The 22,406-nt window shown below is 33.7% G+C and overlaps 2 protein-coding genes across 3 annotated transcripts; one reads left to right on the top strand and one right to left on the bottom strand.

The window, feature by feature from the left end:
- Positions 1 to 1,351: 1,351 nt before the first annotated feature.
- Positions 1,352 to 17,368, bottom strand: LOC135140553 (neurogenic locus notch homolog protein 1). Of its 2 annotated transcripts, none has more exons than XM_064071151.1 (4): positions 16,963 to 17,368; positions 7,991 to 8,308; positions 1,696 to 2,362; positions 1,352 to 1,642 (listed from the first exon to the last, which is right to left on the bottom strand). In XM_064071151.1, exons 1-4 carry the CDS (start codon positions 17,255 to 17,257, stop codon positions 1,501 to 1,503), a joined length of 1,422 nt encoding a protein of 473 aa, XP_063927221.1. In that variant the 5' UTR covers positions 17,258 to 17,368; the 3' UTR covers positions 1,352 to 1,500. The 2 variants fall into 2 exon arrangements, with proteins under 2 accessions (XP_063927221.1, XP_063927222.1); XM_064071152.1 differs by having other exon boundaries at positions 17,197 to 17,368.
- Positions 17,369 to 20,100: 2,732 nt separating this feature from the next.
- Positions 20,101 to 20,739, top strand: LOC135140312 (nucleolar protein 58-like). Its single transcript, XM_064070805.1, has 2 exons — positions 20,101 to 20,186; positions 20,418 to 20,739. The coding sequence occupies exons 1-2, from the start codon at positions 20,101 to 20,103 to the stop codon at positions 20,737 to 20,739; spliced, it is 408 nt and encodes a 135-aa protein (XP_063926875.1).
- Positions 20,740 to 22,406: the final 1,667 nt, after the last annotated feature.

The raw sequence follows: 22,406 nt of genomic DNA, 5'->3' as shown, positions 1-22,406 counted from the left end.
GGTGGAATTTTTGGAATTTCTAGAATTCTTCGAATCTTTGGAATTTCCACCATCTTTAGCATTTCCAGAATTTCCAGAGCTTCTAAATTCTCTGAAACCTCTAGAACCTCTATAATCTTTAGGATATCTAGAATTGCTGGAAAAGTTAAAGTCTAGAATTTTGTATTTCTTCCAAACTTTAGAGTCTTTAACATCTCAGAATATTTAGAATTTTTCGAATTTTTGGAAACTCCAGAATCTGCAGAATCTTCAACATCTCCAAAACCCCTTGAATTTCTGGAATCTTAACCGCTAGACTTTAAAACTATGTATTTCTTGGAAATGAGAGAATCTTTACAATCTTCAGAATTTTTAGAATCTTCAGAATCTCTAGAATTTTCAGAATCTCTAGCATTTATAGAATTTCTCGAATCTTTAGAATTTGCGATCTCTGGAATTGCTGGAACCGGTAGACTCTAAAGCTTTAGATTTCTTGGAATCTCTGGAATTTTTGGAATTTCAGGAATTTCTAGAATCTTTAGAATCTGTGCAATTGCTGGATTCTAAATCTTCGTATATATTTAAATCTTTACAATCTTTAACATCTTTAAAATCTGTAGAATTTTTGGAATTTCTAATATATTTAGAAGCTTTAGAAGTCCTAGAGTCTGCAGAATCTTCCGCATCTTCAGAATTTCCTGAACCTCTAGAATCTTTAAAATCTCTAGAATTTTTGGAATTTCTAGAATTTTTAGAATCTTTAGAATCTCTACAATTGCTGAACTGCTAAACTCTAAAACTTGTACACTCTGTAGAATGTCTAAATTCTCTATAATCTCTAGAATTAGTAGAAATCTTTAGTCTTTGAATTTTTAGAATCTCTAGAATCGCTAGAATTTCTAGACACAAAAATTTGTACAACCTCTAGAACCTCGAGAAAGTCTGAAACCTGAGAATCTCTGGAATTGTTCAGATTATATAGAATTTTTAGAATCTCCAGAAACACTGGAACCGTTAAACTCTAAAAATTGTACAATCTCTAGAATATTTAGAATCTCTGGAATATCTATCTACAATTTTAAGAATATCTGGCTTCTTTAGAATTTGTAGAATCTTTAGAATCGGTGCAACGGCTAGAACCACTAGACTCTAAAACTTTGGATTTCTCGGAATCTTTGAAAATCCAGAACCATGACACCACGTATCGAACAGACGATTTTGTCTAAATATGGAAGTTTTTATTGTAAATATTGAAAGACTGACTGTACAGAAATTTTAATCAAATTAAAAGGATCATACGATTTTTATGACATTATTTTCATCCAAACCTCACATATTAGGTTAAGCTCGACTAGACCTATAATATTCACTCTTAGTAAAAGTAGTAGCGTTTATTCATAACAAGTAGTATATACAGATCATACTGAAATAACAAAATTTTAATCTTACGGTTTAGACTATTTCGTTAAAAGTATATATTTTGAACACTTTGTCGTCAATGAGGCATTTCACGTAGTGAGGTTAGTACGTCGTCCCCTGGATTCTATGACACTGAGTCAGCGCATCCCCATTGAACCCATCAGCACACGTACACACAGCAATATGGCGTCTCGGGTTGCAGTTGGCGTTGACCCCACATTGACCAACACACGGGTTCTGGCATCTACAACCACAACATAACTATTCGTTACAAACACAAAAAAAAAACAAAATTACTTGTAGTCAATGCAGGCCTTGGAATCTGGACAATGCGGATCCTCGGTACATTCCCCAGGACGGCAACCCGTGAGCGGATCACCCACGTACCCCGGATGACAAGTACACACCGGCCGCTCCTTGTTCGTCCTATCATAACCAGGCTCACACCGGGCATTGTCACCGCAGGGGTTCGGCTCACACAAGTCGCGCTTATCGAAAGGTCTGCAACTAATGAAAGGATCGCCCGTCATGTCTCTGGGACAGGAACAAATGGGTGTGAGCCCCCTCAGCTCGCAGTTCGCCGACACTCCACAAACCCCATCGCACGGGTTCTTGCAAATCCCATAGAAACAGGCCGGTTTTCCGCTGGGGCAGTCGCTGTCTCCGTAGCACTCGGGTTGACAGGACACCAATGGGTTGCCGAAGTAGTTCTTGGGGCATTTGCACACGGGTCGGTGGTTTCTGACGTCACATTCCGCGTTTTTTCCACATTGGGAGCATGGGTTCTGGCACTTGAACTCGATACAGGCTAGGGAAGGTCCGCACTCGGAGTCGCTGTCGCACTCGTGGCGGCACCCAGAGATGGGCGAGCCGTGGTACCCTGGGAGGCACTTGCACGTGGGGGTTTCGTTCACCACCTCGCAGAGGGTGTTGGAGCCGCAAGGGCTGGGGTGGCACAACTCCGCTACGAGACAAAATTGAGGTTAAGAAATGTGTTCTGTGAGTTTGTGGATGATTTTGGGGTCGAACTGGTAGTGGAAGCGTGCCGCCTATCACTTCATGTAGATTTAACTAAATGCCCAAGGACGCGTGACAAATACTATAAGCATCTGTATAACTGGTTGCCTAATTGTTCAGTTTTTACCCGTAACATCTAGATTTTTCGAAAAAAAAAAAATTAAAACAGTATAGCAACATTTTACGATTTAACTTTGAAATTGCAATTTTACAGTTTAAAATTTCACCAGTTTTCAATTTCAATTCTTTTTATTTCACGTTTCTTCAATTTTTCAATGTGAAATTTTTCATTTTTTGGTTTTCTCAGTTTCTCAATTTTTTTTATTTTTCGGATGTTTAGAAATGCTGGAACTGATAGATTCTAAAACCTTGAATTTCTTGGAACCTGTAAAATCTCTAGGATATTTAGAATATCTAGAACTGTGGGAACCGCTAGACTCTAAAACTATGGATGTTTTGGAACTTTTAGGATCTTTAGAAACTCCAGAATCTGCAAAATCTCAGAATCGTTAGAATCTTTAGAATTTTTGAAATTTCTAGAATTCCCCGAATTTTTAGAATCCAAAATCCTTAACATCCCCACAACTTCCAGAACCTCTAGAACTTCTAAAACCTCTAGGAACTTCAGAGTCTCCAAAATTTCTAGAAGTTTAAAAAATTTTTGTAATTTTTAGAATTTCTCGAATTTTTAAAATCTCCACGATCTTTAGCATTTTCAAGATTTCCAGAACTTCTAGAATCTCTAAAACTCCAGAACCTCTAGAATCTTTAGAATCTCTAAAATTACTAGAACCGCTAGACTCTAAAATTGTGTATTTCTTGGAATTTTTAGAATCTTTAACATCTCTATAACCCGCAGAATCCCTAGAATTTCTGGAACCGCTAAAACCTCTACAATTTCTAGAATTTTGGAATTACTAGAATTCCTGGAATCTTTAGAATCTCCAGAATCTCTAGAATTTTTACAATGTTTAGAACGTCTAGAATCTGCAGAATCCTAAGCATTTCCACAATCTCCAAAACCCCTAGTATTTCCAGAACATCTAGAATCTCTAAAACTCCAGAACCTCTAGAATCTTTAGAATCTCTAAAATTGCTAGAACCGATGGACTCTAAAAGTGTGTATTTCTTGGAATCTTTAGAATCTTTAACATCTCTATAAACCGTAGAATCTCTAAAATTTCTAATCTTTAGACTCTCTAGAATTTCTAGAATCATTAGAAGTTCTAGAATTCCTCGAACTCTTAGCTTTTAAAACTATGGATTTCGTAGAACTTTTAAGATCTTTAGAATCTCCAAAATCTCAACAATGTTTAGAATTTCTAGAATTTTTGAAATTTCTACAATTTCTTGAATTTTTATAATCTCTAGAATCCTTAGAACCTTTAGAATCTTTATAATCCAGAATCTTTAGCATCTCCACAATTTCTAGAACCTTTAGAACGTCTAAAACCTCTAGAAACTTTACTCTCCAAAATTTCTAGAACGTTTAAAACCTCTGGAATTTCTAGAATCTCTGGAATTTTTGTAATTTCTAGAATTTCTCGAATATTTATTATCTCCATGATCTTTAGCATTTTCAGGATTTCCAGGATTTCTAGAATATCTAAAACTCCAGAACCTCTAGAATATTTAGAATTTCTAAAATTGCTAGAACCGATGGACTCTAAAAGTGTGTATTTCTTGGAATTTTTAGAATCTTTAACATCTCTATAATCCGTAGACTCTCTAGAATTTCTAGAATCATTAGAAGTTCTAGAATTGCTCGAACTCCTAGCTTTTAAAACTATGGATTTCATAGAACTTTTAAGATCTTTAGAATCTCTATAATCTCGAAAATCTCAACAATCTTTAGAATTTCTAGAATTTTAGAAATGTCTAGAATTTCTTGAATTTTTATAATCTCTAGAATCTTTAGAACTTTTAGAATCTTTATAATCCAGAACTTTAGCATCTCCACAATTTCCAGAACCTCTAGAATGGCTAAAACCTCTAGAAACTTTAGTCTCCAAAATTTCTAGAACCTTTAAAACCTCTAGAATTTCTAGAATCTCTGGAATTTTTGTAATTTCTAGAATTTCTCGAATATAATATAGAATCTCCATGATCTTTAGCATTTTCAAGTTTTCCAGGACTAGATTCTCTGAAACTCCAGAACCTCTAGAAGCTTTAGAATCTCTAGAATTGCTAGAACCGCTGGACTCTAAAATTGTGTATTTCTTGGAATCTTTAGAATCTTTAACATCTCTATAATCCGTAGAATCTCTAGAATTTCTAATCTTTAGACTCTCTGGAATTTCTAGAATCATTAGAAGTTCTAGAATTGCTCGAACTCTCAGCTTTTAAAACTATGGATTTCGTAGAACTTTTAAGATCTTTAGAATCTTTAGAATCTCCAAAATCTCAACAATCTTTAGAATTTCTAAAATTTTTGAAATGTCTAGAAGTTCTTGATTTTTTTAATCTCTAGGATCCTTAAAACTTTTAGAATCTTTATAATCCAGAATTTTTAGCATCTCCACAATTTCTAGAACCTCTAGAATGGCTAAAACCTCTACAAACTGTAGAATCTACAAAATTTCTGGGACCGTTAAAACCTCTAGAATGTCTAGAATCTCTGGAATTTTTGGAGTTTCTAGACTTTCTCGAATTTTTAGAATCTCCAGAACCTGCAAAATTTCTGGAATCTTTAGAATCTCTAGAATTGCTGGAACCGCTAGACCCTAAAGCTGCGTATTTCTTGGAATGTTTAGAATCTTTAACATCTCTAGACTCTTTAGACTTTATAGAATTTTTGGAATTTCTACAATTTCTAAAATCTTCAGAAATTCTAGAATGTTTGGAAACCTTAGACTTTAAAACTACGGATTTCGTGGAATTTTTAGGATGTTTATCATCTCTAGATTTTCGGAATTTGTATAATTTCTTGAATCTTTAGAATTCCTAGAATCCTTAGAACCTCTAGAGTCTTTATAATCCAGAATCTTTAGCGTCTCCACAATTTCCAGAACCTCTAGAAACTTTCGGATTTACAAAATTTCTAGAATCTCTAGTATCTCTGGCATTTTTGGAATTTCTAGAATTTTTCGAATCTTTAGAACTTCTAGAATCTGCAGAATGTTCAACATCTCAACAATGTCTAGAACTTCTAGCGTTCTTAGAACCCTTAGCATCTCTAGAAAGGTTATAGGTGCTAGATTCTAAAACTATGGATTTCTTGGTACTTTTAGAATCTTTAGAATTTTCGGAATTTTTAAAATCTCGAAAACCTGTAGAATCTCTAAATTTTTGAAATTTCAAGAATTTCTTGAATATTTAGAATTTCTAGAATTTTTTGAATTTCTAGAATCTTTAGAATCTGTAACATCTTCAGAATATCTAGAGTCTCTAAAACTTCTATAATCTTTAGAATCTTTTAAATCTTTATACTCTCTAGAATTTTTCGAAACTTTAGAACCTCTAGAATCTGCAAAATCTTCAGCATCTCCACAATCTCCAAAACCTATAGAGTTTCTAGAATCTTTAGAAGCTCTGGAATTGGTGGAACCGCTTGACTTAAACTATGAGTTTTGTAGAAGTGTAGATTTCCAGAATCCCCAAAATCTCAAGAATCTTGAGAATCTCTAAAATTTTTGAAATTTGTAGAATTCCAGGATCTTTAGCATCTCCACAATTCCTAGAACCGTCAAAACCTTAAGAATTTCAAGAATTTTTTTAATCTCCAGAATATTTCCAGAATTTCCGGAAGATCTAGAATCTTTAAAACCTCCAGAACCTCTAAAATCTTTAGAGTCTCTAGAGCTGCTGGAACCGCTATTTTTTGGAATCTTTAGAATCTTTAACATCTCCAGAATCCCCAGAATCTCTAGAGTTTTTAATAACTCTAGAATTTTTGGAGTTTCTAGAATTTTTCGAATCTTTAGAACCTCTAGAATCTGCAAATTCTTCAGCACCACGACAATCTCCAAAACCTCTGGAATTTCTAGAATCTTTAGAATCTCTAAAATTTCTGGAACCGTTAGACTTTAAAACTATAGATTTTTTGGAACTTTTAGGATTTTTGGAATCTCCAGAATCTCTAAAATCTCGAAAACATGCAGAATCTCTAGAATTTTTGGAATTTATCGAATATTTAGTATCTCCATTCTCTAGAATAGCTGGAACCGGTAGACTCTAAATTTAATTAAAATTTCTAAAGATTTCTGGGAATCTTCAGAATTTTTGCAACTTCTAGAATTTTTCGAATTTTTAGAATATCTAATATCTTTAGGGTCTCCAGACCCTCTAGAATCTCTAAAACCTCTAGAATTTTTCGAAGTTCTAGAATCTTTAGGATCTGTGGAATTGCTGGAACCGCTAGACTCTAAAACTTAGTATTTCTTGGAATCTCTACAATTTCTAAAACCTCTAGAATCTTTAGAATATCTATAATTTTTAGAATTTCTATTTCGAATCTGTAGAAGCCCTAATATCCTAATATCTGCAGAAATTTTTAGAATCTGTAGAATCTTTAGAACCTCTAGAATCCAAACATTCTAGAGATTTTAAAGATTCAAAGAAAAGCTTTAGAAACTCTAGAATCTTTAGAATCTATAGAATCTTTGGAATCTCTGGAAACTCTGCATCTCTAGATCCTATGAAATTTGGAACATTTTTAGAATCTCTTGACTTTAAAATTCGTACAATCTCTAGAATCTCCAAATTCTCTAGAGTTTCCAAAGTTATTAGAGTTTCAGGAATCTTTAGAATCTCTAAAATCTTTAGAATTTCTGCAATTGTTGGAACCGCTAAACGCTGAAACTTTTCCAATCTTTGAATTTTTTGTAATTTTTAGAATCTTTAAAATCTATAGAATCTGTAGAATCTTCAGCACCTCCAGAATCTTTAGAAGAGTATTAATTTTTTCAATTTTTCGATGTTTTTCACTTTTTTTTTCTTCAATTTCAATTTTTTTATTTTTTTGTTTCTTCAATTTTATAGATTTTCGTTTTTTCAATTTCACAGTTTTGTAATTTTTCATTTTTTTATTCGATAGGTTGAAAAATCGAAAAATTGAAAACCAAAGAATTAAAAATCGAAAAATTAAAAAATCGGAAAAAATCGCAAAATCGGAAAATTGTAAATCCAAGAACCGAAGAAACAAAAAATTTAAACATTTGAGAGCGAAAGATCGAGAAACTTAAAAATCGAAAAAATCAATTAATAGTTTTTCAGTTTTTTGAAGTTTTTAGTTTTTCGAATTTTCACATTTTCAATTTTACAATTTTCCGGTTTTTCCATTTTTTAATTACTGGATTTTAAAACGTTTTCATTTATTCGAATTTTTCGATTTTTAATTTTTGAAATTCTGGATGTTTAATTTTTCAATTTCTGGGTTTTCCAAATTTTCAATTTGATTCGTTTTTTATTTCCAGTTTTTCTTCAATCTTTCATTTTTTCGTTTCTTCAGTTTTTCGAACTAAAAAATTTAAAAATCGGAAAATTAAAGATTGAAAATTTGAAAACTAAATAAATGAAGTAGTAATGCAGAAAGCTTCATAAAATCGACAATAATGACGTTTCTGAGGGGACTTACATGGGTCGAAGCGGCGGCAGTTGGTGAAGGGATCTCCGGTGAATCCCGCCGGACAGGAGCACACCGGGAGGTGGCTGCGGGCGTTGCAGACGGCGTTGGCCCCACACGTGCCGGCGCAGGGGTCGATGCAGCGGCCGCTGCGGCACGAAAGGTGATTCCGACACTCGGAGTTGTCCAGGCACTCGGCTCGCTTGCAGAAGCTGAGGGGATCCCCCAGGTATCCGCGGAAGCAGGAGCAGACGGGGCGTCCCCCGATCACAGAGCACTGGGCGTTCTGGCCGCACGTGTTGCCCTCGCAGGAGGAAACATAGGCCATGGCTGCGAGTTATAACGATTATAATTAAGTTGGTGGTTGCGGGAGAGTAGTGCGTGTTAAGTGTATATGTATGTATGTATATGAGGTAGTATTACGTGTTCGATTTTGTTATTATAACGCAACAACAATTATAATAATTAATTGCGACTATTATCAGCCGTCCTACGACTATTGTTGTTATTATTGCAATTTATGCCCTTCCTACACAACAACAAATTAGTTCGCGATTTATTATTATAATGTTTTTTTTTAATGAAGCACTTTGGAAGTTATCGGTTTCCTAATTTCGAAATTGCATACATTAACATTTTGTGTAACAATAATTGTTGTTTTTGTTTGGGGCCGCCTACGTGTGTCCTCAACGAAGAAAACGAAGAGGAAAATATAGACACAAGGTCGCAATTAATGGAAATAGCTCGCATTGATTGATTGATGATCTGCTATTGATAAAAGAATAAAAGATTTGTATATTATGTAACTTTTTTGGATTGCTTGCTGGAAATGGTCGGTCTGCATTTTCGGTGTTGGTGGGCGTTTTAATTGCACGAAGATGCATATGATTATAGATTGTGATGAACTAAAAAGGAGATTTGAGAAAATACTGCTTTGACTAATATTTATTTTCAAATTTTGGGTATTTTTTTTTGTGTTTGGTAATTATTTTGATTATTCTGTGCTTGTTACAGTGACATTTTTGGTTAATAATAATAATTTTTAAAACGACGGCAGATTTTATTTTTTTCTATATTTTTTAAAGACACGTCGACATTTTCAACTTTTATACATTGAGATGTTTGGGATAAATGAATTACACGATGTTTTATTTGAAAGTTATTTTTTTTTAACGTAACACCCTGTAAAAATAAGTTTTTAACTTGTTTGAATGTGAAGTGCTGGAATTTTTAGAAACTTTAAATTATTAATTTCTTTAGAATCTCTAAACCTCTAGAATCATAGTCTTTAGAATTGCCGGAGCCGCTAGACATTAAAACTCTATTTCTTTGAATCTTTAGAGTCTTTAAAATCTCCAGAATATTAAAACCTCTAGAATCAGTAAAACCTCCAGAATCTCTAGAATGTTTAGAATCTCTATAATTGCAGGAACCGCTGGACTCTAGAGCTGCGAATTACTTTGAATCTTTAGAACATTTAAAATCTCCAGAAAAGATTTCAAACGTTCCAAATATTCCAGAAATTACAAAGATTCTAGTAATTCTAGAGATTGTAGAATATCAAGAGATTCTAAATATAGTACAAACTTTAGAGTCTAGCGATTCGAGCCATTCTAGAGATTCTAAATATTTTAGTTACTCTAAAGATTATAGAGATTTTGGAGATTTGGAGATTCTAGAGATTGTAAAAGTTTTAGAGTCTAGCTGTTTCAGTAGCTCTAGATATTCTGAAGATTCGAGAGATTGTAGAGATTCTTAAAATTTGAGAAATTCTAAAAATTCCAATAATTCTCGAGATTTTAGAGAATTTGGAGATTCTAAAGATTCTGAAGATTTTTAAGGTTCGAGAAATTCTAGAAATTTTAAACATTTTAGAGATTCTGGAAACGAGATCTCCAGAATCCTTAGCATTTCCAGAATTCCTAAAAATTTAGAAGCTCTAGAATTCTCAAAATCTTAAGAATCGCTACAACTGCTGAAACCGCTAGACTCTAAACTTTTGGAATTTTTGGAATGCTTAGAATCTCTAGAATCTTTAGAATCTCTAGAATTTTCGGAATTTCTAGTCTTTCTCAAATTCTTAGAATCTCTAGCATCTTTAAAAATTCCAGAACCTCTATATACTTAAACCTCTAGATCTTTAGAATCTTCATAATATCTAGAATCTTTAGAATTTGTGGATTTTCTTGAAACTTTAGAATTTTCAGAATCTTCAGCATCTGCAGAAATTCCAAGACCTCTATAATGTCTAAAACTTCTAGAATTTCAAGAATCTTTAGAACTTCTAAAATTGCTAGAACTGCTAGATAAGTCAGAATCTTTGAATTTTTTATAATTTTTAGAATCTTTAAAATCCTTAGAATCTATAATACATCTAAAATCTCTAGAATTTTTGGAATTTCTAGAATTTCTCGAATCCTCTGAATTTCTAATCTCTAGAATTGCTGGAACCAATAGGTTGTAAACCTTTGGATTTCTTGGAATTTGTAGAACTTTTGAAAATTTCTCGAATATTACTTTAGACTTTAGCGTTTGCAGCCATTCTAGAGATTCTAGAAATTCCAGAAATTCCAAAGATTATAGGATTCCCAGAGATTGTAGAGAATTCAGAGATTCCAGAGATTGTAAAAGTTTTAAAGTCTAACGGTTTCAGCAGTTCTAGAGATTGTGAAGATTCGAAAGATTTTAGAGATTTCAAAAATTTGAGAAACTCTAGAAATTTCAAAATTCTAGATTCTAAAAATTCTGGAGGTTTTAGAGATACTGGAGTAGTTAAAAATTCTAAAAATTCAAAAAAATCCGAACATTGCAGAGATTTGGATTTTTTAGAGATTCTAGTGGTTCTGGAGATTCTGGCGATTCGAGAAATTTTAGATATTTTAGAGATTATGGAAATGTTCAAGATTTTAAAGATTCAAGAGATTAGAACTTCTCTAGAGGTTCTGAAAATTGTGTAGGTGCTAAATATTCTAAAGATTCTAAAAACGAGAATCTCCAGAATCTTTAAGCATTTTCAGAATTCCTAAAAATTTAAAATCTCTAGAAGCTCTAGAATTCTCAGAATCTTAAGAATCATTGCTAGACTCTAAACTTTTGGAATTTTTGGAATGTTTAGAATCTTTAGAATTTTCGGAATTTCTAGACTTTCTCAAATTCTTAGAATTTTTAGCATCTCCAAAAATTCCAGAACCTCTATATACCTAAACCTCTAGATCTTTAGAATCTTCAGAAAATATAGAATATTTGAAACCTTTAGAATTTCTAGAATTTCTGGAATTTGTAGATTTTCTTGAAACTTAAAAATTTTCCAGGACCTCTATAATGTCTAAGGCTTCTAGAATTTCAAGAATCTTTAGAACTTCTAGAACTGCTAGATTCTGAAACTTTTTGAATCTTTGGATTTTTTATAATTTTTAGAATCTTTAAAAGCTTCAGAATCTATAAAACCTCTAACATCTCTAGAATTTTTGGAATTTCTAGAATTTCTCGAGTCCAATGAATTTCTAATCTCTAGAATTGCTAGAATTGAGAGGTTGTAAACCTTTGGATTTCTTGGAATTTGTAGAATTTTTGGAAATTTCTAGAATATTATTTTAGAGTCTAGCGTTTCTAACCATTCTAGAGATTCTAAAGTAAGTTTTAGTAAGTAAAATTCTAGGATTCCTAGAGATTGTAGGGATTTTAGAAATTCCAGAGATTGTAAAAGTTTTAAAGTCTAACGGTTTGAGCAGTTTTAGAAATTCTGAAGATTCGAAAGAGTCGAGAGATTTTAAAAATTTGAGAAACTCTAGAAATTTTGAAAATTCTATAGATTCTAAAGATTCTGGAGGTTTTAGAGATTCTCGCGATTCTGGAATAGTTAAAAATTCTAAAAATTCAAATAAATCCGAAAATTGCAGATTTGGATTTTTAGAGATTCTAGAGGTTCTGGAAATTCGAGAAATTCTAAATATTCTAGAAATTCTGGAAATGTTAAAGATTTTAAAGATTCTAGAGGTGATAAATATTCTAGATATTCTCAAAATTCTAGTGATACTGGAATAGTAGTTTCCAGAATATTTGGCGTCTGCAGAATCTCTAGAACCTCTCAAATTTAGAATCTCTAGACCGCTAGAATCTAAAACTTTGGAATTTTTGGAGCGTTTAGATTCTCTAGAATCCTTAGAATCTCCCGACTCTCAAGAATCTCTAAAACCTGTGATTTCCTAGAATCTTTAGAATTTCTAGAATTTTAGGAATTTTTAGTATTTCTCAAATTGTTAGACTCGTTAGAATCTTTAGCATCTCCAGAAATTCCAGGACTTCTTAATGTCTAAACTTCTACAGTCTTTAGAATCACCGGAATATCTAGAATCTCTTAAAACCTGGAGAATTTCTAGAATCTCTGGAATTTTTGGAAGTTGTAGATTTTCTTGAATCTTTAGAATTTTCAGAGTCTTCAGAATCTGCAGAAATTCCAGGACCTGTATATGTCTAGAACTTCTAGAATTTCAAGAATCTTTAGAACTTCTAAAATTACTAGAATTTCTAGATTCTGAAACTTTTCGAATCATTGGATTTTTTATAATTCTAGAATTTCTCGAATCCTATGAATCTCTAGAATTGCTAAAACCCATTGACTGTAAACCTTTGGATTTCTTGGAATTTGTAGAATTTTTGTAAATTTCTCGAATATTACTTTAGAGTCTAGCGTTTTCAGTCATTCTAGAGATTCTAGAAATTCCAGAGATTCCAAAGATTCTAGGATTCCTAGAGAATGTAGAGAATTTAGAGCTAACGGTTTCAGCAGTTCTAGAGATTGTGAAGATTCGAAAGATTCTAGAGATTTTAAAAATTTAAGAAACTCTAGAAATTTCAAAAATTCTATAGATTCTAAAGATTCTGGACGTTTTAGAGATTTTGGAGTAGTTAAAAATTCTAAAAATTCAAAAAAATCCGAAAATTGCAGAGAATTGAATTTTTTTAGAGATTCTAGAGGTTCTGGAGATTCTAGAAATTCTAAATACTCTAGAGATTCTAGAAATGTTAAAGATTTTAGAGATTCTAGAAGTTAGAAATTTTCTAAAGGTTCTGAAGATTCTGCAGGTGCTAAATATTCTAGAAATTCTAGTGATTCTGGAATAGTAGTTTCTAGAAACTTTAGAATTTCCAGAATTTTTAGCATCTCCAGAATTCCTAAAAATTTAGAATCTCCAGAACCTTTATAATCCTCAGTATCTTAAGAATCTCCACAACTGCTAGAACCGCTAGACTATAAACTTTTGGGATTTTTGAAATGTTTAGAATCCCCGGACTCTCAAGAATTTCTAAAACCTCTATATTTCCTAGAATCTTTAGAATCTCTAGAATTTTTGGAATTTTTAGAGATTCTCAAATTCTTTCTTTAGCATCTCCAGAAATTCCAGGACTTCTATAATGTCTAAACTTCTAAAGTCTTTAGAATCGCCAAAAAATCTAGAGTATCTAAAACCTCTAGAATGTCTAGAATCTCTGGAATTTTTGGAATTTGTAGAATTTCAAAAATCTTTAGAACTTCTAAAATTACGAGAACTGCTAGATTCTGAAACTTTTCGAATCTTTGGATTTTTTATAATTTTTAGAATCTGTCTAACCTGCAGAATCTCTAGAATTTTTGCAATTTCTAGAATTTCTCGAATTCTATGAATCTCTAATCTCTATAATCTCTACATTATTTAGAATCTCCAGAATCTCAAAAGATTTCAAATGTTCCAAATATTTCAAATATTGTTGAAATTGGTTTAAAAATTCTAAAGAAACCAGAGATTCAAAGATTCTAGTAATTCTAGAGATTGTAGAGAATCTAGAGGCACGAAACATGGTACAAGTTTGAGAGTCTAGCAGTTCTATAGATTCTAGAGATTCTGAACATTCTAGTAATTCTAGAGATTGTAGAGAATTTAGAGATTCCAGAGATTTTAAAATTTTAGAATCCAAGGGTTTCAGCAGTTCTAGAAATCATAAAAAATTGAGAAACTCTAGAAATTCCCAATATTCTAGATATTGTAAAAATTTCATAAGTTTTAGAGTTTCTCGAGATTCTGAAGATTCTGGAGTAGTTAAAGATTCTAGAAATTCAAAATAATCCGAAAATTGCAGAGATTTGGATTTTTGTGGACATTCTGGAAGTTCTGGAGATTCTTAAAGTTCGAGAAATTGTAGATATTCTGGAAATGTTAAAGATTTTAAAAATTCTAGAAATTCTGTATAGGTTTTTAAGATTCTGCAGGTGCTAAATATTCTAAAAATTCTAGAATCGAGAAATTCTAAATATTCGAAAAATTCTAGTGATTCTGGAATAGTAGTTTCTAGAAACTTTAGAATTTCCAGAATCTTTAGCATCTCCAGAATTCCTAAAAATTTAGAATCTCCAGAACTTTTAGAATTCTCAGTATCTTAAGAATCTCTACAACTGCTAGAACCGCTAGACTCTAAACTTTTGGGATTTTTGGAATGTTTAGAATCTCCTGACTCAAGAATTTCCAAAACCTCTATATTTCCTAGAATCTTTACAATCTCTAGAATTTTTGGAATTTCTAGAAATTCTCAAATTCTTTCTTTAGCATCTCCAGAAATTCGACGACTTCTATAATGTCTAAACTTCTAAAGTCTTTAGAATCGGCGGAAAATCTAGAATATCTAAAACCTCTAGAATTTCTACAATCTCTGGAACTTTTGGAATTTGTAGAATTTCAAAAATATTTAGAACTACTAAAACTACTAGAACTGCTAGTTATAATTTTTAGAATCTATCTAATCTGCAGAATCTCTAGAATTTTTGCAATTTCTAGAATTTCTCGAATTCTTTGAATCTCTAATCTCTAGAATCTCTACATTATTTAGAATCTCCAGAATCTCAAAAGATTTCAAATGATCCAAATATTTTAATTATTTGCTGAAATTGGTTTAAAGATTCTAAAGAATCCAGAGATTCAAAGATTTTAGTAATTCTAGAGATTGTAGAAAATCTAGAGGCACGAAACATGGTACATGTTTGAGAGTCTAGCAGTTCCATAGATTCTAGAGATTCTGAACAATCTAGTAATTCTAGAGATTATAGAGAATTTAGAGATTCCAGAGATTTTAAAATATTAGAATCCACGGGTTTCAGCACTTCTAGAAATCATAAAAATTTGAGAAACTCTAGAAAATTCCATAGGTTTTAAAGTTTCTCGAGATTCTGAAGATTCTGGAGTAGTTAAAGATTTTAAAAATTAAAAAAAATCCGAAAATTGCAGAGATTTGGATTTTTGTGGAGATTCTAGAGGTTCTGGAAAATTCTTAAGGTTCGAGAAATTCTAGAAATTCTGGATATGTTAAAGATTTTAAAGTTTCTAGAGATTCTAGAGATTAGAAATTCTCTAGAGGTTTTTACGATTCTGGATGTGCTAAATATTCTAGATATCCTCAAAATTCTAGTGATTCTGGAGATTCTGGAATAGTGGTTTCCAGAAACTTTGGCGTCTCCAGAACCTCTAGAACTTCTAAAATTTAGAATTTCTAGACCGCTAGATTCTAAAACTTTTGGAATTTTTAGAATTTCTAGAATTTTTCGAATCTTCAGTATCTTTAGAATCCTGCAGTCTTCAAAATCTCCAGAATAACTGAAATTGCTACACTCTAAAATTTCTATCACATGTGGAATCTCTAAATTATCTACAGTCTCTAGAATTACTGCAAACTTTGGAATCTCTAGAATTTTTTGAATCCCTAAAATCTTTCGAATCCTTAGACTCTTAGAGTCTTTGGGGTTTTAGAATCTTTAGAATAACTGGAATCTTCAAAATCTTTGGAATTTCTAAAACCTCCAATTCTCTAGTAACTTTAGATTTTATAGATTCTTCAGAATCTCTAAAATTTTTAGAATTTCCAGAATCTTTAAAATCTTTGGAATTTCTAGAATCTTTAAAATTTCGAGAATGGCTAGAATCACTAAACTCTAAAACTTGTACACTATCTAAAATCTCTAAATACTCTACAACTACTAGAATTATTAGAACCTTGGAATCTCTGGAAATTCTGAAACTATGAAATCGCTAGAATTTTTAGAACCTCTGGAATCTTCAGAATCTCTATAATCTTAAAACATTTAGAATTGTTAAAATCTCTAGATTCTAAATTTTCTACAATCTCCAGAATCTTTAAATTAAATTTAAATTATGTAATCTTTAAAACATTTAGAATTTTTAGAATCTCCAGAATGTCCAGAATGTCTAGAATCTCTTAGAAACCTTTAGAATCTTGAAAGTGTCTAAAATATTTTGTTTTTGAATCTCTAGAATCTCTAGAATTGCTAACGCCGTTAAACTTTAAAACTACAATTTCTGGAATTATTAGATCTTTAGAACGTCTGAAATCTTCAGAATTTCTATGTTCTTTTGGATTTCTAAAATGATTGGAATCGTTGGATTCTAAAATTTGTAAAATCTCTATAATCTTTAAATTCTCTATAATTTCTAGAATTACTAGAATCTTTGGAATCTCTGGATCTCTAGATTCTATAGAATCTATGAAATTTTCGGAGTCTTTTATTTTTCCGAAACTAAATTTGAAGGCTATAAAAACAAAAGATGTATGTATATGACTGAGTTATAAATTACTAAGGACACATTATTAGGCAAAGTAAGACTAAGAACTAAGAAAGTAAGAGAAAGAGAAAAGTAAGAAACGAGTTTAAAATTTTCTGTGAGGTTTATAAAATATGTTAATAAATTATTTATATAAATTTGATCTCACTGTGGCTTATGAAAATACATTATATGGTAGAAATTAATTAGTTCTTAATTATATATTAAAGACCAATGAAATTTACGAAAAAGATATTAAAATTTTTTTCTTTAAAGTATTAAAATTTCTATGAAATTTAGTAACCCCCACAATCGAAAGAAAGCCCCGAAAGCCAGAAATACCCCATTATGCTTGAAAAACAGAAAGTGAACCCATGACACATCTACAACTAATTTAACCTCGCAAGCTCCTCGCCGAAGACACCCTGGTGTTGCCATACATGTCAGTAACATAAACCGTGTCATCATTGTAGGCCCTAGCCCTCGCCCTGTACCCATAATCATCGTAACTCGAGCTCCTATATCTGTACTCCGGTTTCGAGTAGTAGTCGTACCACTGCCGAAACGGGTTGTTGGAGTACGTGTAACTGTTCGTGTGCGGACTTCTGTACTCATAGTAATACGAAGGCTCACCTGACGCCACCGCCAGCGCCGCCCCCAGAACCAAAAACGCGAAAGTCGTCGAAAGCCCCATCGTTAACTGTGACACACACTTCTACTAACACCGTCACATGCGTTCCACAACTAAGTTGCGTTTACTACGCTCGGGAACTGCGAGCTGGCCTTTGTAGGTCTTGGTCTTGGGGTAACGCTGGAGGTAGGTGTTGGGTTATTACATCACATTGTCAACATGTAAATGGTTTCTGCTTATTTGGTGAGCCGGTCTGGGAGAACGAGAAGCGGATGTTGGGACTCATTTTGTGGAACAGAAACGTGGGTTTTTATTTTGATGAATTTTAATTTTCGGGATGATGGGTTCTGGGAACTTCTTGAGTTCGGCGATGACGAGGAGATCTTGGACTTGGTGTTATTTGTGTGACTATGTTTGGATTAGGTGGCCTTGTGTGTCAAGGCAAAGCTAATGACTAATGAGTAATAAAATACCGATTCAAATTTTCAATGACTAATGGGTCTGGAATTTTTTGACAATTTTCTTTATTTTTATTTCTGTGGTACCCGCTCCGTCTGTTTGTCTCTCGTCTGTATCAATTTTTGTTCTGCAATTTTGCAATTTAAATTTGAAATTTCTCGCTTATTCAGTTTTTCAAATCTTCACTCTTTTTATGGGACTTTCTGACTTTACAATTTTTCGGTTTTACAATTTTGCACTTTTTGGATTTTTAAATTCTCAATTTTAAAATTTTCCAGTTTTCGTTTTATATACACAAAAATCTGGGAATTCCAGGGTATCTACAAAATTCAGAAAACCCAAAACTTCCAAGATTCTACATATTTTAGAGTTTCTAGAAGTTCTAAAGCTGTTAAAGATCCCAAGACCTGCAAAATCAGTCAAGATTTAATAATAAACAAACTACGAAAAGGACGAAAAATGACGAAAACAACGAAAAGGACGAATAAGGATGAAAAAGGACGAAAAAACGAAAAAGACGAATAAGGAAGTAAAAGGACGAAGAAAAAACGGAAAGGACGAAAAAGGACGAAAGGACGAAAAACAGCGAAGAGGATGAAAAATTGTGAAAAGGACGGCAAAGGACGAAAAAGACGAAAAGGACGACAAAAGACCGAAAATGACGGAAAAAGACGGGAAGGACGAAAAAGAACGAAACGGGCGAATAAGGACGAAAAAGGACGAAAAAGGACCAAGAAGGACGAAAAAGACGAAAACGGACGAGAAGACGACAAAGGACGAAAAAAGACCAAGAATCACGACAAAAAACGAAAAAGGAAAATAAGGGCGAAAAAGGACGAAAAAGGACGAAATAGGACGGAGAGGACGAAAAAGGACAAAATAGGACAAAAAAGACGAAAAACGACCAAGAAGAACGAAAAAGGGCAACAAAGGACGAAAAGGATGAATTGGACGAAAAAGAACCAAGAAGGACGAAAAAAACGAAAAAGGACTAAGAAGAACGAAAAAGGACAACAAAAGACGAAAAGGACGAAAAAGGACGAATTGGACGAGAAGGACGAAAAATGACGAAAACAACGAAAAGGACGAAAAAAACGAAAACGACGAATAAGGATGCAAAAGGACGAAGAAAAAACGGAAAGAACAAAAAAAATGAAAAATTGCGAAAAGAACGAAAAGGACTAAAGAGAGAGAAAAATGAAAAATTGCGAAAAGGACGGAAAAGGACGAAAAAGGACAAGAAGGACGACAAAAGACCGAAAAGACGAAAAAGGGCCAAGAAGGACGAAAAACGACGAAAAAAGACGGAGAGGACGAAAAAGAACGAAACGGACGAAATAATAATAACAGGTTTCCCTAATTACACGACAAAATATAAAGAATACATAATAATAAATATACAAATAACTAATCGACCACAATACAAACAGGACTAACCCAAAGAAAAGAAAAAGGACGAAACAGGACGAAAAAGGACGAAACAGGACGAAAAAGATGAAAAAGGACGAAAACGGACGAAACAGGACAACAAAGGACGAAAAAAGACCAAGAAGAACGAAAAAGGACAACCAAGGACGAAAAGGACGAAAAAGGACGAATTGGACGAAAAGAACGAAAAAGGACCAAGAAGGACAAGGACCAAAAAGGACGAAAACGACGAAAAAGGACCAAGAAGAACGAAAAAGGACAACAAAGGACGAAAAAGGACGAATTGGACCAAAAAAAAACGAAAAAGGACTAAAAGAACGAAAAGGACGAAAAAGGACGAAAAGGACGAAAAAGCACGAATAGCACGAGGACAACAAAGGCCGAACAGGACGAAAAACGACGAAAAAAACGAATAAGGACGAAAAAGAACGAAATAGGACGAAAAAGAACGAAATAGGACTAAAAGAACGATAAGGACGAAAAAGGACGAAAAGGACGAAAACGACGAAAAAAAAAACAACAAGGACGAAATAGGACAAAAAAGGACGAAAACGACGAAAAAGGATGGAAAGGACGAAAAACGACGAAAAAAGACGAAGAGGACGAAAAAGGACGAAGAAGAACGAAAAAGGACAACAAAGGACGAAAAGGACGAATTGGACGAAAAGAACGAAAAGGACGAAAAAGGACGAAAAGGACGAAAACGAGAAAAAAAAACAAGGACGAAATAGGACGAAAAAGGACGAAAAGGGCGAAAAGTATGGAAAAGGACGAAAAGAACGAAAAAGGATCAAGAACGACGAAAAAGGTCGAAATAAGACGAAAACGGCGAAAAAGGACAACAAACGACGAAAAGGACGAATTGGACGAAAAGAACGAAAAAGGACCAAGAAGGACGAAAAAGGACAAAATAGGACGAAAAAGGACCAAGAAGGACGAAAAAGGACCAAGAAGGACGAAAAAGGACCAAGAAGGACGACAAGGACCAAAAAGGTCGAAAACGACGAAAAAGGACCAACATGGACGAAATAGGACCAAGAAGAACGAAAAATGACAACAAAGGACGAAAAAGGACGAATTGGACGAAAAAGGACGAAAAAAACGAGTAAGGACGAAAAAGATCGAAATAGGACTAAAAGAACGAGTGAGGACGAAAACGACGAAAAAAAAACAAGGACGAAATAGGACGAAAAGGGCGAAAAGGACGAAAAAGACGAAAAGGTCGAAAAGCACGAAAAAGGACGAAAAAAGACCAATAACGACGAAAAAGGACGAAAAAGGTCGAAAACGACGAAAAAGGATGGAAAGGACGAAAAACGACGAAAAAGACGAATAGGACGAAAAAGGACGAAGAAGAACGACAAAGGACAACAAAGGACGAAAAGGACGAATTGGACGAAAAGAACGAAAAAGGACCAAGGACGAAAAAGGACAAAATAGGACGAAAAAGGACCAAGAAGGACGAAAAAGGACCAAGAAGGACGAAAAAGGACCAAGAAGAACGACAAGGACCAAAAAGGACCAACGTGGACGAAATAGGACGAATTGGACGAAAAAGGACGAAAAGGACGAGGACAACAAAGGCCGAAAAGGACAAAAAAGGACGGAGAAAACTAATAAGGACGAAAAAGAACGAAATAGGACTAAAAGAAAGATAAGGACGAAAAAGGACGAAAACGACGAAAACGACGAAAAAAAAACAACAAAGACGAAATAGGACAAAAAAGGACGAAAAGGGTGAAAAGGACGAATAAGGACGAAAAAAACGAAAAGGACGAAAAAAGACCAAGAACGACGAAAAAGTACAAGAAAGGTCGAAATAAGACGAAAAGGACGAAAAAGGACAAAAACGACGACAAAGGAAGGAAAGGACAAAAAACGACAAAAAAGGACGAAGAAGAACGAAAAAGGACATCAAAGGACGAAAAGGACGAATTGGACGAAAAGGACGAAGAAAAGGAAAAAGCACCAAGAAGGACGAAGAAGGACGAAAAAGGACGAAGGACGAAAAAAGACGAAAAAGAACGAAAATACGAAAAGGACGAAATAGGACCAACAAGGACGAAAAAGGACGAAAAGGTCGAATTGGACGAAAAGAACGAAAAAGGACCAAGAAGGACGAAAAAGGACAAAATAGGACGAAAAAGTACCAAGAAGGACGAAACAAAACGCATAAGGATAAAAAAGGACGAAGAGGACGAAAAAGAACCAAGAAGGACGAAATAGGACGAGAAGGACGAAGAATGACGAAAAGGACTGAAAAGAACCAAGAAGGACGAAAAAGGACGAAAAAGAACGAAAAAGACGAAATGGGTGAAAAGGACGAATAAGGACGAAAAGGACGAAAAGTACGGAAAAGGACGAAAAGGACGAAAAAAGACCAAGAAGGACGAAAAAGGACGAGGAAGGTCGAAATAGGACGAAAAGGACGGAAAAGGATCAAGAAGAACGAAAAAGGACAACAAAGGACGAAAAGGACGAATTGGACGAAAAGGACGAAAAAGGACGAAAAGAACGAAAAGGACGAAAAAGGACGAATTGGACGAAAACGACGAAAAAGGACGAATAAGAACCAAGAAGGACGAAAAAGGACAACAAACGCAGAAAAGGACGAATTGGACGAAAAAGGACGAAATAGGACGAAAAATGACGAAAGTGGACGAAAAATGACGAAATCAACGAATAGGACGAAAAAAACGAAAAAGACGAATAAGGATGAAAAACGACGAAGAAAAAACGGAAAGAATGAAAAAAATGAAAAATTGCGAGAAGAACGAAAAGGGCTAAAAAGAGAGAGAAGAATGAAACATTGCGAAAAGGACGAACAGGAAAGAAAAACGAAATGGATGAAAAATTGTGAAAAGGACGGAAAAGGACGAAAAAGGGCAAAAAGGACGACAAAAGACCGGAAAGGACGAAAAAGGACCAAGAAGGACGAAAAACGACGAAGAAAGACGGAAAGGATGAAAAAGAACGAAACGGACGAAAAAGAACGAAACGGATGAAAAGGACGAAAAAGGACGAAAAAGGACGCTAAAGGACGAAAAAGAACAAAAAGGACGAAAACGACGAAAAAGGACAAAAAGGATGAAAACGACGAAAAAGGACCAACAAGGACGAAATAGGACGAAAAGGACGGAAAAGGACGAAATGGACGAAAAGGACGAAAAATGACGAAAAGGCTGAAAAAAGACGAAAAGGAAAAAAAGGACGAAAAGAACTAGAGATTCTAAACATTTTAAAGAATCTAGATCCTAGAAATTCTAGAAAACCCAGGGGTTTTAGAAATTCTTGAGATTTTAGAGGCTTCATAGATTCTAGAGAT

This window comes from Zophobas morio, unplaced genomic scaffold, assembly GCF_036711695.1.
Source record: "Zophobas morio isolate AGI-343-1 ecotype UQ-CSIRO unplaced genomic scaffold, CSIRO_AGI_Zmor_V1 ptg000040l, whole genome shotgun sequence".
Classification (NCBI taxonomy): domain Eukaryota; kingdom Metazoa; phylum Arthropoda; class Insecta; order Coleoptera; family Tenebrionidae; genus Zophobas; species Zophobas morio.
Note: the sequence above shows the minus strand (reverse complement) of the source record. Positions and strands in the feature narration are given on the sequence as shown.